A 13,703-nucleotide genomic window follows, 5' to 3' on the forward strand; every position below is an offset into this window, starting at 1 on the left:
AATTTAGTTCGGAATGTTCTGAATAGTCTTTTTACTGCTAGCCCCCTCTCATGTGAGCTTGCTATGAATAACCTTCTCAAAGAGAAGAAATTACAGACAAATAATGTCATTAAATCAAAGGAAGTTACTTTTATTAATGAGTGCTATGGCTTCCAAACAATTGTGATTTCATGTGGATTTCTAAAATACTGCATTTGTTGTGGTATTGATTGCTCTGTAGCAATGTGTAAACTCTTTGTTGCTGTTTAGGTGCTGAGGGACTGAGGGTAGAATTTGATCGCCAGTGTTCTACAGAGCGGCGTCATGATCCACTCACCATAATGGATGGTGTCAACAGAATTGTTTCTGTCCGATCAGGTTATGAGAACTAGTGCTTTTCAAAATGTCTTGTGTGATTTACTGTTAAATGCTGAATGAAATGTATCGCTGTCTGTGACCAACTTATTGTGAGAGATATGCCAGTAAAAAAACAGGGAAGATAAGGTAAATTGATACTGTGTTTTAAACAAGATGTAGGATCTAGGCACAGACATGCAAGAGTGATCTTGTGTCTTTGACTACAGAGAATCTCTGAGAAGACCATGTTGTCCTGCTCTTCCTAAGAGAAGTTACAGTGTAAAAAGCTGGTGTTTAGCACCCCTACCAACATGTGTGAATTTCTGTCTAATCAAAGTATATTTTAACAAATTGGAACACAGTTGGAAAAGAATACTTCTTTTGTTAGCTTTTTTTTCTTTTTCAAGTAATGCTGACAGAATTTTAGGCTTTCATACAGTCAAGACAAAAGCTCTTCTGCTGTCAAATGCCCAAAATAATAGCTAGGCTCTCTCTTTCTGCTTTCTACTCTGGCCTGTGTATGTGACACTACATGAAATCTTCACATCTTTTATCTGGTTATCTCTGTTTTCATTTTTAAGTACTATAAATTCGCAGTAGGTTTTAGAGGAATATTTTTAATCTCATCAGATTTTACATTGAGCCTACCTGTACATGACACCATGTGCAAGGGTCTCGGTAGTTACTGCTTGTGCTTAACATTTCTGAGCAGTTAGGGTGTGGCCTTTTACTGTTGACCCATTTTTCCCACTGTTTCAGATGCACATTGTTTGCTTATTGAAATATTTCTCTCTGGATCCAGTACCTCTGGATTTGAGGTACTCCTGACTGGATTCCTGGTTAAAAAAAGCTGTAAAGCTTAATTTAATGTGTATGATATTACATGGTTTTGTAATATAAGAAGGTGATTTGAAAATAGGACAGTGGATTTTATGAAGATCTCGTAATTGTCTTTTGACTGTGGTATTAAAAGTACTATTCAGTTAGCACTGCTAACTGAACTGTTCTAAGACTTAAGTTATGATAATCTTTGTAGTTACGTTCATGTGATTTATGTAGCTTTTTTCCTTGAATGTGTTTATAACCATGAAGGGAAGTTGCTGTTGGTGAGTGGCTTGCATATTGGCTCAGACAATGTAGATGAACATGTTCATAATGCCTACTGTAACAGGTCGTGAGTGGTCAGATTGGTCTAGTGAACTACGAATTCCAGGGGATGAACTAAAGTGGAAGTTCATCAGCGATGGCTCTGTGAATGGATGGGGATGGCGGTTCACTGTTTACCCTATCATGCCAGCTGCAGGTAAGATAGCATATATAATGTTTACAGAAGGGCAAGAAAGTACATTTACTTGTCCATTTTTTACAGTTGTATTTATGGCATGATATTTACATGCCAAAGTTCTAGAGTTCACTGTTGTTCGTATTAAGAAGACATTGTCATTCGTAATAAGAAAATATTTTCATTCATACTTAGGAAACATTTTCAACAAAGTCGTGAGAGGTGCACTTGTACATACGGAAGAGAAAATAATTTGTAGTCACTCTAGTTTGCCTCTTCATTAGTGAAGAGAGGATACTTTTGAGGCACAATTAATCTGAAGTTATTATTACTCTTTTTTTAAATGTAAAATGTTTTAGAATTAGTTTGAATTATATCATGGAAGTGCCTCTTTCTTCCAGTCCCTTTACAAGGAGGTAGCATGGGCCAACTGAGATACAAACTGGCGTTCTAGCCTGCTGTATTTGGTCAGCTAAATCCTGCCTATGTTCTATTCTTATTTCAGTCTGAGGACAAGCCTTCCCTACCTTTTTAATTTTTTAATTCTTTTTCTTTTTGTTTCTTGCAGGCCCTAAAGACCTTCTTTCAGATCGTTGCATTCTTTCATGTCCCTCAATGGATTTGGTTACGTGTTTGTTGGATTTTCGCTTAAATTTTGCTTCCAACAGGAGTATAGTTCCTCGCTTGGCAGCTTCTCTTGCAGCTTGTGCTCAACTGAGTGCTTTAGGTAGGTGTGGTCTTAAAATTAAGTCCATTTTTTTGAAGTTAAAATTATTATTTTAAATAATTATTATCTTTGTGTGCTTATGTTTCCTTAGCTGCTGGCCACAGAATGTGGGCCTTGCAGAGACTACGGAAACTGCTCACAACAGAGTTTGGCCAGTCTATTAACATCAACCGAATTCTAGGGGATAATGAAGGAGAAACACGAGCTCTGGTAAGAAGACAGTGGTGCTCTTCTCTTCACATTTTGCACGTTAAGATGTATGAAAAGCATTAAAATACCAGCCCTGATATGCAACTATTTTGTTGTTGATGACAAACTGGAAAATGTTCAAATGAATAGCCTTCTTGCACAAGTCTGCAAGTCTGTAAAGGTACTTCATCTTAGAAAAAAATACGGTCAATTCCAATACTGTATAATTGTGCTTTTGGAACTGGCCAAAAGTGGGGTAGAAATACTTCTGTAATAGGAAATGGATGGAAGTGATACTTCACATAGCTAACTGTAGTTTGGGTAATTATTAACATCTTGTCATGGTCATCTAAATAATCTACTTTTTGTATCACATACAGTAAGACTAACTTTCTAGTTCTGTGGTTTCTCTAGAGTTTCACAGGGAGTGCATTAGCTGCTTTGGTTAAAGGTCTTCCAGAAGCTTTGCAGAGACAGTTTGACTATGAAGACCCCATTGTGAGAGGTGGCAAACAACTGCTCCACAGCCCTTTCTTTAAGGTAATGAGTTACAATCAGTAAAGAATTCATTATTATAGTTCTGAGTTTATAGTTCTGAGATTTCTGAATTTCACATAGCCCTGTATCAGAAATGTTTTCTGACAAATCAGAATATTACTACTAAAAGGAGAATCAAATATACTAATTAAGATAAGGAGGACCTACCTAGGCAGAGGTAGGTAGGTCAGTAAAATAGCTTGAAAGTACAGTAAACTCCACTTTTTGGAAGTGATTTCTGAGTCATCCTAATAGGACAGTTGTGTTATTGGTTTGTTTAAATATTCTGAAGGCTTTATTTATGTCTTGTTGGAACAAGTAAAAATGTCTTTAAAGGAAGGCTATTCAGTTTTGGATCCTGTACTTCAAAATAAACAAGCTGAGGAACTCTAGAAAGGAGGAACAAGAATTAAAGGCTGAAAAAGCCTCCTGTGTAGTAGAAGTTAAATTGAGAGGATTTGTCTGTCTTAAGGAAAAGAAATTCTTAAAATATGTAGAAATTTATACAGGGAAGAAGTAATCCATTGTTCACAATCTTCATCAGTAACATTGATTTGAAATTGAATCAAATTGAAAATCAGTTGAAAATTTATTTAATTATAGAAATGAGACTTAGTTTAGAAATGCAAGATAAGAAGGAAGTTCAGCACATGGTATTTGATATAGAAAAGTTGATTAATCTAGGGGTGTTTTTTGTGGCACGGGTGAAATTTTCTGGGTTGGAAGAGGAGATAGTGTGAGTACACTTGATGCTGCCCCATCAATGACAGTAGTGAAGATGGCTTTTAATGTCCCTTGCACTTTACACATCTTTGAGACTGTGTTCAGGCTCTACTGGTCTATGAGCTGTTCAGCTACATCATATGTGTATTACTTTTTGTTACATGCTTTTGATATACCTCTAAAATGTTTTCTGATTGTCTACAGGTGCTCGTGGCTCTTGCTTGTGATTTGGAGTTGGACACTCTGCCTTGCTGTGCAGAGACACACAAATGGGCTTGGTTCAGGAGATACTGTATGGCATCCAGGGTTGCTGTGGCTCTTGATAAAAGGACATCATTACCTCGCCTTTTCCTTGATGAGGTACTGCAGAAATATTTTAAATAGCTCACAGAACATAAGAAAGTGTTTAATTTGAAAGATATACTGAGTTTGAAGTATTTTATGCCAACTGAGATAGGAGTAACTGGTAGTTTGGATAATTTGATTAATCCAAAATATTTTACAGGTGGCAAAGAAAATCCGAGAATTAATGGCAGATAATGAAAATATGGATGTTCTTCATGAGTGCCATCATGTCTTTAAGAGAGAACAAGATGAGCAGCTCGTCCAGTGGATGAACAGGTAATTTCTTTCAGCTGTCATTGGTTTGGTCTTGTGAAGCTTTGTTGTTGTACAACAATAAAATGCATTTTTTGTGACTTTTAAAATTCTTTTTGTTTTGCATTTTCTGCAGAAGGCCTGATGATTGGACACTTTCAGCTGGAGGGAGTGGAACTATTTATGGTTGGGGTCATAATCACAGAGGACAACTTGGTGGGATTGAAGGGGCAAAAGTCAAAGTCCCAACTCCATGTGAAGCTCTTGCTACCCTTAGACCAGTGCAATTAATTGGTGGTGAACAGACTCTATTTGCAGTGACTGCTGATGGGAAAGTAAGGATACAACAAGTGATTGTTTGTTAGACTCCTTTGAAATATTTTATCCTCAGTCAGAATATGTTTGTCTAAATAAAAAGTGATGGGTATAGCACAGATTTATTATAATTAGTTTATTTTACTTTTTCAAGGAAACTGAACTATACCAACTTTACCAGTGCAGTCTAGGAATTTGGTGTACTATAGCATTAAATGCATAAAACAAGACATGTATTTTAATTCTTAGTTCAAAACTGTGATGAGATTTTGGAATACAAGTAATGTGCTCACATATTCCTATAAACCAGGGTAAACAGTAAAACGTGGTGGTGATTATGTCTCTCTGACAGGACAGAGGTGTAACTGGAATCTGAGATTGTTGACAGTTGGCTAAATGCCTCTTAAGTTACGTACTGGAGGATCTAATTTGCAGATGCTTAAATCCTGAGTGAAAAGGAGCACCTATGCAGAGGCTTAGTGGAAGGTATAGGGGGAAAATAAGTTCGTGAATTTCAAAAAGTATTTTATATAGTTGGCAGCTTTGTGTGAAGGATTTGATGAAGAACTTTAGCTTGAGCTTTTTCTAACAGTTACATCCATCTAGTGAGATACTGTAATGATTCCTGAGCAGTCAGTATCATCCTTGTTAAGGATTCGCGAAAGAGTAAAGGACAGGTTACTGACATTGCTTGAGATCGTTCTGTTGAGAGAAATTTCTTTCAGATAGACAGAGAGGGAAAAGCAGTACTTAAAACTGTATTTATGGGATGGAAGGGGAAGAAGCAGCTGTGTTCAGGTGTGTGCAATCCCCAGAAGAAAGAAAAGACTAGTGCTGCATAAAAGAGACCTACATGTGATAGATGATTTTATGCCATTATCACGCAACGCTGTGATTTTTTCATACTTTTACAGGATCAGCCTTAGGATTTAAAACAAAACCCATTAGTTTATATGGTCTTGAATCTAGCCATATTTTCACAGGTTGTGTTTTTTTGTTTTTTTTTTTTTTTTTTTTTTTTTTTTTTTTTTTTTTTTTTTGGTGAAATACTTCAAAATATTTCTTACTTCCAGGAGAGAGACACTCATTTTTCAGGTTTTCTTTAGCTGTATTCTAGTATATGTTCATTAAGAATTCTTCTCTGCAGCTCTAGTGAGTGTTCTTCAATTTTATTCTTCATTTTAAAGCTGTATGCCACTGGATATGGAGCAGGTGGCAGGCTTGGAATTGGAGGAACAGAGTCAGTTTCTACTCCAACTTTACTGGAATCCATTCAACATGTGTTTATAAAGAAAGTTGCTGTGAACTCAGGAGGAAAGCACTGTTTGGCATTGTCTTCTGAGGGAGAAGTTTATTCTTGGGGTGAAGCAGAAGATGGTAAACTTGGCCATGGAAATCGAAGGTAAGTAACATTTGGAAATGTGATTTTTAAAAACTGTTAATGGATACTTATTATAGTTGTTATGTATTTGAAGTGTCATATGAGTACTGCCTATATATATTTGCAGTGTATATATATACTATATTCTCTCTTAATATAGTGTATATATATATAAGTGAGTGTTAGAGTAGTGATGTGGAAATTTATATTTTTTAAATGAGAGAATCACAAAGTGTTTTTCAGATAAACGGTTACTCCGGTTTCTGTAGTTGGATATTGTGTTCCAACATATCTGTTAAAATATACGAATGCTAACGTATCTGTGGATGCTGAAGTCTGGTGATTTTCCTTTGGGATCTGTCTTGTAGGTATATGGAACTTCAGTGCAGTTCAGGGAGCAAAACTGCCATTCTGCTTCTGACTTCCACATGCATTGTTGTCTCTGTTAAAAGAGAAGTTCTGTTGTGTTAGAGACAACAATGTTCTGATCCAAAAAGGAATGCTGGAGTCCATGGGGGCCAACAGTACATTTCATGCTCAGAATTTTGATAATCTATATAAAATTATATACCAAATTTTTCCAGGGTAAATGCTTAGCTTTTACTTGATTTTAATGGAAGTGGTTTTGTAGTTTCAGCTTGCCTGTAATGCTGTAATTCAATGTATTATTAAAATATGTCTAGCTTTTATAGGCCTCTAAAAATACTTCTGCATGACTAATTAAACATAAATCTGTAGGATATTAAACTGAAGCAGAAGGAAATAGTTATTTTAGGTGTACTTGTACTTATTTTAACTCTCCCCTTTCCCCCCATACATTTCTGAACATGAATGGTTTATTCTAAAAGTTTTGTCAAGACAAGTATTTTTATTTCAGCCCTTGTGATCGTCCTCGTGTAATTGAATCTCTGAGAGGTATAGAAGTGGTTGACATTGCTGCTGGAGGAGCACACAGCGCATGCATTACAGCTGCAGGAGACCTTTTCACATGGGGAAAGGGAAGATACGGACGCCTGGGCCATGGAGACAGTGAGGACCAGCTGAAACCTAAACTGGTAAGAAGGCTTTGGAGTTTTATACAGTCTTAGTCCAGTTCTTACCTTCTGATAAGTAACTTTTTGCATTTCTGCATATAAAGAAATGAAAGGGCAAAATGGTGGCATGTATTTGTAAGAAATGAACAGTTGCTTTAGAAAACAGGAATGGATTGGAAGAATAAAATGAAAGTGGAACTGTAAAACTTCACTAGAGGTCACTAAACAGCTTATAAGGAATTTGTTTTAGAGAGGACTTACAGGAAAACCCCAAATCAAACACCCCACCCCTCCATAAGTAAATTCAACTCCTTTATAAGAGTAATTTGCACTGAAAGTAACAAGTGAGTTCTTTATCTGCTGGGTACCCCCATTGTTTACCACCTGGAAAATATACCAGTGATGACAGTGATACCCACTTAGTCACTTGCAAACTGTTTTTTTCCTGACGTTATTGTACTCCTATTTATCATGAATGAACACTGGGATTTTACTGAACTATATACTAAGTTAGTAAGAATTTAACCTAAGTAATTATGAAGTATTTAATTGTTATTTGCTAAAAACACTTGAGTTAAGCAGTCACTGGTGAAGATAGCTGTTACCATTTGATTCTGAAATGGTAAATCTGAGAACCAGGACAGAATGGAATGTGGGAAGAATGAGTATACCGATTATCTGTCGAGTTATAATTCCAAACGTCATGCTCCTGTGAGCTAGACTAAAAGTTAAGTTAGTAGTATTAAGAAAACTGACCTGACTTTGAAATCAGGGATCATTTTGTTACATGTGTTCTCTTGTTGAAAATACAGCCAAGGGTAAGATTACTGTAGTTGAATCAAACTGAATGTTAGCTTGCTATTTATATCCAAGGCTCTCTCCATGTATTTCTGTTCATGCAAGCATTAAGGTTTTTTCAGTGCTTGAATTTGTGGGACAAGTACTGCCTATATATATATATATATATATATATATGTGAGTATTAAAGTAGTTAAATGTATAATGAGAATGTATGATGAGATATCATACGTTCTTTGTCCAGTTTGGGACCTTATCACTTGTATCTGGGTGTTCTTGTCTCCCTGCCTTCAAAACCACAAGGTCTGTCCATCTTTCTTTACATCTTTCATCCCCTTTATGTTCTTGGTTACTTTGAAAATAGATAATCTGTAGATGAGTTGAAGTATGTGAAATTCTGTACTGCTTTGGATTGTGCTGCCTGTAACCTGTTTCAAGCAGGGGTGAGGATTGGGAGGATGTGGTGTATGTGGGTTACTCTTTACTTTGTGAACTCAGATCCCATACTTTATCACTAGATGGCAGCATTTCAAAAGATGTTCATTAAATTCAGATTATGGTGCAAGTGCTAGAAAATTGTAAACTAATAAGAGATTATTTGAAAATAAGACCTTTTTTCCCTTACTATATACAACATTCACCCAGAGAGCCTGAAATAATTTCAAGAGAATATAGTCTTTGATAACTTTACATGTTTTGTATGAATTATTTTCCCTGACTTTTTAGGTCAAAAAGTTTAACTAGTTCACGAATTAAAAAGAATGATCCATAGCTAATTTTTGTTTTGCTGGGCTGAAAATAGCAAAGCCCTTTGAAATGCATTTATTTGCTTGTTACCACCATGTTTCAGACTTGAAGTTCCAGTGGAGCATGTCTCCAAGCTGGGTTTGTCATCTGTTCTGAAACTAAATCACTTACGCCTTTTATTGTGAACAAAAATGGGGGATTTCTTTACAGGTGGAAGCTCTTCAGGGCTGCCGTGTGATCGACATAGCCTGTGGCAGTGGAGATGCACAGACATTGTGCCTGACTGATGATGATACAGTCTGGTCCTGGGGTGATGGAGATTATGGAAAGCTTGGGAGAGGAGGCAGTGATGGATGTAAAGTACCAATGAAGGTATTTGAATGTAATTTGTTCGTTGTTTTAGAAGCCATGAGATTGATGGAGAACACTGAAGACAAATTTGCCAATATGTGCAAACTTCCATTCAATCCTGAGACATTTAGGAGTTTTCTGATTGTTGTTAAGAATGAACTCGGTAGGCTGCAATGACCAGTCTTTAAATTTTGTGCTGGCTGTTGAAGCTGCTCTTGAAGGTATTTTTTTCTTTGGAGAACATTGCTGCTTCCAGCAATATTTCTGATTTTAATTTTGGTTCCTATCAAAACATTAGATTTTGCTAAGAAATCTTTGTATTTCCTTGTGTTAAAAAATTTCCATAACACTGTTGAAGTCATAACTTCATCCCAGAAAGGGGTAATCAATTGATTAAAAAGTAATCTCATTTTATATTAAACCTTTCATGTGAATGCATGTTTAACTTGGAATTTCTTCATATGTTACAAATGAAATCCATGTAGCCATGTAATTTGAATTCCAGCATTTTTTATGGAGGTCAATATTACTTGTATTAGAAAAATGTGCAAGTGTCACTGTGTATACCTGTGCACAGTGGATTTTAGATTCTTAGTCCAGAATCACACTTTACTACCTGGATACAGGTGTCCCCATTCTGTTTCCAAATAGGCAAAGTCTAACAGCCAGTCCCAAACAAGTTTTTGTTTCATCATGTAAACCAAAACGAAAGTAGCTTGTTTATGTTTTGTCAATCATCAGTCTCATCGAATTGATGGTAAAGTGGCATAAGGACCTACACAGAATAAATAGACTGTACAGGAGGTTTAAATATTTTCCCTATGTTGGCAGAATCACTTCGGTGTCATGCAAACTAGGGATGATTAATGTTGAGTATTTGAAGACAGCCTTACTGTGTCTACTGAGGGGCAATTGCTGAGTAACTATTGGGAAAACATACTAGAGGTGATCTTCAACAGTTCACCAAATCTGAGCTTCTTTTTAATGTATAAGTAGTAAATAGTAGAAAGATGAAAGAAGTAGAGTTCTGCTATTCATGTACATAATTTATAAATACACGTATAGACACTTACACACTTGTACATTATGTTTTACTCAAGACAGTGCAGTATGAAACTATAACTTCCTTAATTAACTTTGATTTCATTTGATATTATTTTCCTAGATTGATTCCCTCACAGGCCTTGGGGTAGTTAAAGTAGAATGTGGATCACAATTTTCTGTGGCTCTTACCAAATCTGGAGCAGTATATACGTGGTAAGTATTTTGTATTAGGTATTCTGACAATGTTAGATGCAACCTTGTCAGCAATAGGCATTAGTGTTATACTGTCTTCACTGTTTTGATTTTCTCTCCCCTTTTCCCACCTATCAAAAACTTTTTTGAGTTCCTCTGTCTTTTGGTCATAAAATTTACCATGTTGGGGAATAATTCGTTTTGCCATTTGAATGAAAAATCAAAGTATTTTTTCTTGGAGATCTAAGCATAGAGTTGACATCCCAGGCATTGACCCCACTGCAAGCTGCATAAGTTCCAAGGAGGTCAGTAGAAGAGTAAACATGAAGTATCATACAGGGTGGAAGATGATAGTATAAATAACATTCTTGTATATTATTGAAGTTGTGTGTAACTTGTGGTGGCTGTAGTCTGAGAATTTGATTTTAGTTCATTGTTTTAATTTTCCTATGCCATTCCAAATTTTGTAGCTTAAACTACTAAGATGTTTAAAAAGACTAAGCAAAGTACCTTTCCAACATCCTTCTGCTCCCTTGTTTGCATGGCATTACAGATACCCTTAAATTGTACAAGATTCCAGTCTCTGAGGTCAGTAAACATACAGATGTGTGCTTGTAATACTTGATCCCTTTAAGGGGCATATAAAAAGCAACCCCTGCAAAAGGGGTGAAAAGTCCTACACAGAGTAAGCAGGAGCAGCATATTGGAGGTTTAAGAGTTTTTACTATATCAGCAGAAGCACATAAATGTTGCACAAGCTAGGGATGTGATTAATGTTAAGTATTGGGCTGTTCATGTCATCTACAGATCAAACACCAGACACAGTCTGTCATTCTGTTTTTTTCCACAATTAAAACACAGTTTTGAAATGTTTTATATTCTCTGTGCAGGGGCAAAGGAGATTACCATCGGTTAGGCCATGGATCTGATGACCATGTTAGAAGACCGCGACAAGTACAGGGACTGCAAGGAAAGAAAGTCATTGCAATTGCTACTGGGTCTTTGCACTGCGTTTGCTGCACTGAAGATGGTATAAAAATCAAATCTACTTAGTTCTAAGTACTGAATTTGAAATAAACAAAAAGTCAGCTATTGGTAGGTTGTCCTTGCTGAAAATGCTGGTCCTCTGTGTGCATTGGGATATCTTGTATTTGCACATGTTGCATATTTATTGAGCAACAAGCATGCTACTGATTTAAAATGATCACATAAAACCAGCTGAAAGTTTATAATTAATAAAAAATAGAGTTTAACCTTTATAAATGCTGATGGTCAAAGGAAAACACAGAGCACCACAAGTAATTACTTTTAGTAACTTTTACTGGTCAAGCAATAAAATGAATGGATTTGGCTTTTTTTTTTTTTTGACAGGGTCTTTCTGAGCCTGCTGGGGTGTTTAACTTGCTAAATGAAGCACTGCCCAAACACTGTTGCTTCATACAGAGCAGGTTGAGATACCAAATACTCTTTGTAGCAGATTCACTCCTACATTTAATTAACAAGTTTGCACAATAGCTGAGTGTTTTATAGGAGTAAGGGGTTGTATGGTACTTAGCTGCCAGCTGGGGTTAAACTGCGACCAAATGAAATAGGATATAGCTGCAGAAAACAAATGCTCAGAAACAAGGTTGCTATTTTAAAAGTATTTTCCAGTTATCTTGCAACAGTAAGCACCCATTTTAATGTCCTCTCTAGTAATACAACTTATTACAAGATATTTTATTTCATCTCATGTGAAATGTTAAGCCTTTTAAAATTGTTTTTTAATATCAGCTTTCTTTGATATCAAACTGTCAAATACAGGCTTCTAGTGTATCCATTGTTAATTCTTATGCTCCACCATTTTCTTTTGTTCTGGAACAGAACTTTTAATTCATACAGACTATGAGAAAATACATGCATCTTATACTAGCTGTGCTGTGTAGACCATGGGTCTAACTTTGTCCCTCAAGATATATCTACACTGGAGAGTGGACTTCAGGGTGGCCATCAGTCCTAGAAATCTTGATCACAGTCCAGGGCCTCATGCAATGAAATGATTTTATAAATGCTAATTAAAGAAGGGGGGGGGTCAGCAAAAAGCTTCTATCTTACCTTTAGAAAAAATATTTTTTTTATTGGTTTAGGGGAAGTGTATACATGGGGAGATAATGATGAAGGGCAGCTTGGAGATGGAACAACTAATGCTATTCAAAGACCACGCTTGGTTGCAGCACTTCAGGGTAAAAAGATCAACAGAGTAGCCTGTGGCTCAGCGCATACTTTGGCTTGGTCAACCAGTAAACCTGCTAATGCTGGCAAGCTCCCTACACAGGTAATATTTTTTTATCTTATTGCTTTCAGATTTTAAACATACATAGTACACTTATTGCTGATCTTTCAGTAAACATACTTCCTTTCTAAATTCCCACATAAGCTCAGTGCTTTGATTTGACTTCAAGTTTGAGCCAGTTATTTCGTTTACTTCCATATTTCCAAAGAAGGATTCCAATTTTCTGAGGTGAGAAAGCCACTTCATTCTGTTGTTAATCCAGTGCAGAACAATAACTCAGTTTGCAAGTCTGCATGAATTTTAATTCTGTATTCCAGCTATGAAAATCTTATGCCTTCCAAGGGAATTCTTCATTGTTTGCCTTACATTGAGAAAATTGTTTTTTGAGTATTCTGACCTGCAACTATAATGCCTAGGTGTAGTGATGACAGGATGTAGAATATATCTGCTTTTGGATAGAGAGAATTGTAAAATAGGGAATAGCAAGAATAGTCCCAACTGTCATGTTTCTAATACTTGTTTCAGTTTAGATAGATACTGTTGGTATCCTTGATAAACAACTGGACTCTGTGTATTAAGTTTTGACAGTGTGAATAAGCAAATATCTGAATTTCTAATACAAATTTACCTACAAATCTTATAAATGATTCTGTTTAATAAAATCATGTATACAATAGTTTTAAATTACATTTGGATATTGTTTTATCATAGGTTCCTATGGAGTACAATCATCTGCAGGAAATTCCCATCATTTCATTGAGAAACAGGCTTCTGCTGTTGCATCACATTTCTGAACTCTTCTGTCCTTGCATTCCAATGTTTGATCTTGAAGGAAGACTTGATGAAACTGGCCAAGGACCCTCTGTTGGGTTTGACACATTACGGGGAATACTGATATCACAGGGAAAGGTATTTATCAGAACGTTTTTAAAGCAGAGATTTGTAACTGTAAGTGAAATGTTTAACTGTTTCTGAAGAAAGTAGAACTATATATCTCAATTTGCATTCTGATTATGCAAACTTCTTTCTTTGTGAGTGTGATCTTTTTATTATGTTTCGCTCCGTTCCTCATCATAGTGCTTTTTTGTGTTGATCTTGAAAATAACTTTACATGTAAATCTTCAGTTTGTAGTATAGCTGAATTCTCCTAGGTTATTCAGTAGATGCTATCCTGGAAA

The 13,703-nt window shown here is 36.0% G+C and overlaps 1 protein-coding gene across 6 annotated transcripts in view; it reads left to right on the plus strand.

Annotated features, from left to right (window-relative positions):
- HERC2 (HECT and RLD domain containing E3 ubiquitin protein ligase 2) overlaps positions 1-13,703 on the plus strand; it is a 105,314-nt gene that overhangs the window by 78,251 nt on the left and 13,360 nt on the right. For 5 of the 6 annotated variants that reach the window (XM_080613001.1, XM_080612998.1, XM_080613000.1 and 2 more), the window contains exons 71-85: positions 250-357; positions 1,508-1,639; positions 2,187-2,345; positions 2,437-2,555; positions 2,949-3,074; positions 3,999-4,154; positions 4,300-4,415; positions 4,528-4,726; positions 5,894-6,108; positions 6,965-7,142; positions 8,877-9,038; positions 10,183-10,274; positions 11,144-11,283; positions 12,380-12,567; positions 13,237-13,434. In XM_080613001.1, the coding sequence (XP_080469127.1) occupies positions 250-357; positions 1,508-1,639; positions 2,187-2,345; positions 2,437-2,555; positions 2,949-3,074; positions 3,999-4,154; positions 4,300-4,415; positions 4,528-4,726; positions 5,894-6,108; positions 6,965-7,142; positions 8,877-9,038; positions 10,183-10,274; positions 11,144-11,283; positions 12,380-12,567; positions 13,237-13,434 (2,288 nt within the window). The remainder of the gene's footprint in view (positions 1-249; positions 358-1,507; positions 1,640-2,186; positions 2,346-2,436; positions 2,556-2,948; positions 3,075-3,998; positions 4,155-4,299; positions 4,416-4,527; positions 4,727-5,893; positions 6,109-6,964; positions 7,143-8,876; positions 9,039-10,182; positions 10,275-11,143; positions 11,284-12,379; positions 12,568-13,236; positions 13,435-13,703) is intronic. The other variant, XM_080613002.1, reaches the window with a different exon arrangement.

Source organism: Psittacula echo (genome assembly GCF_963264785.1).
Source record: "Psittacula echo genome assembly, chromosome: 3".
Classification (NCBI taxonomy): Eukaryota; Metazoa; Chordata; class Aves; order Psittaciformes; family Psittacidae; genus Psittacula; species Psittacula echo.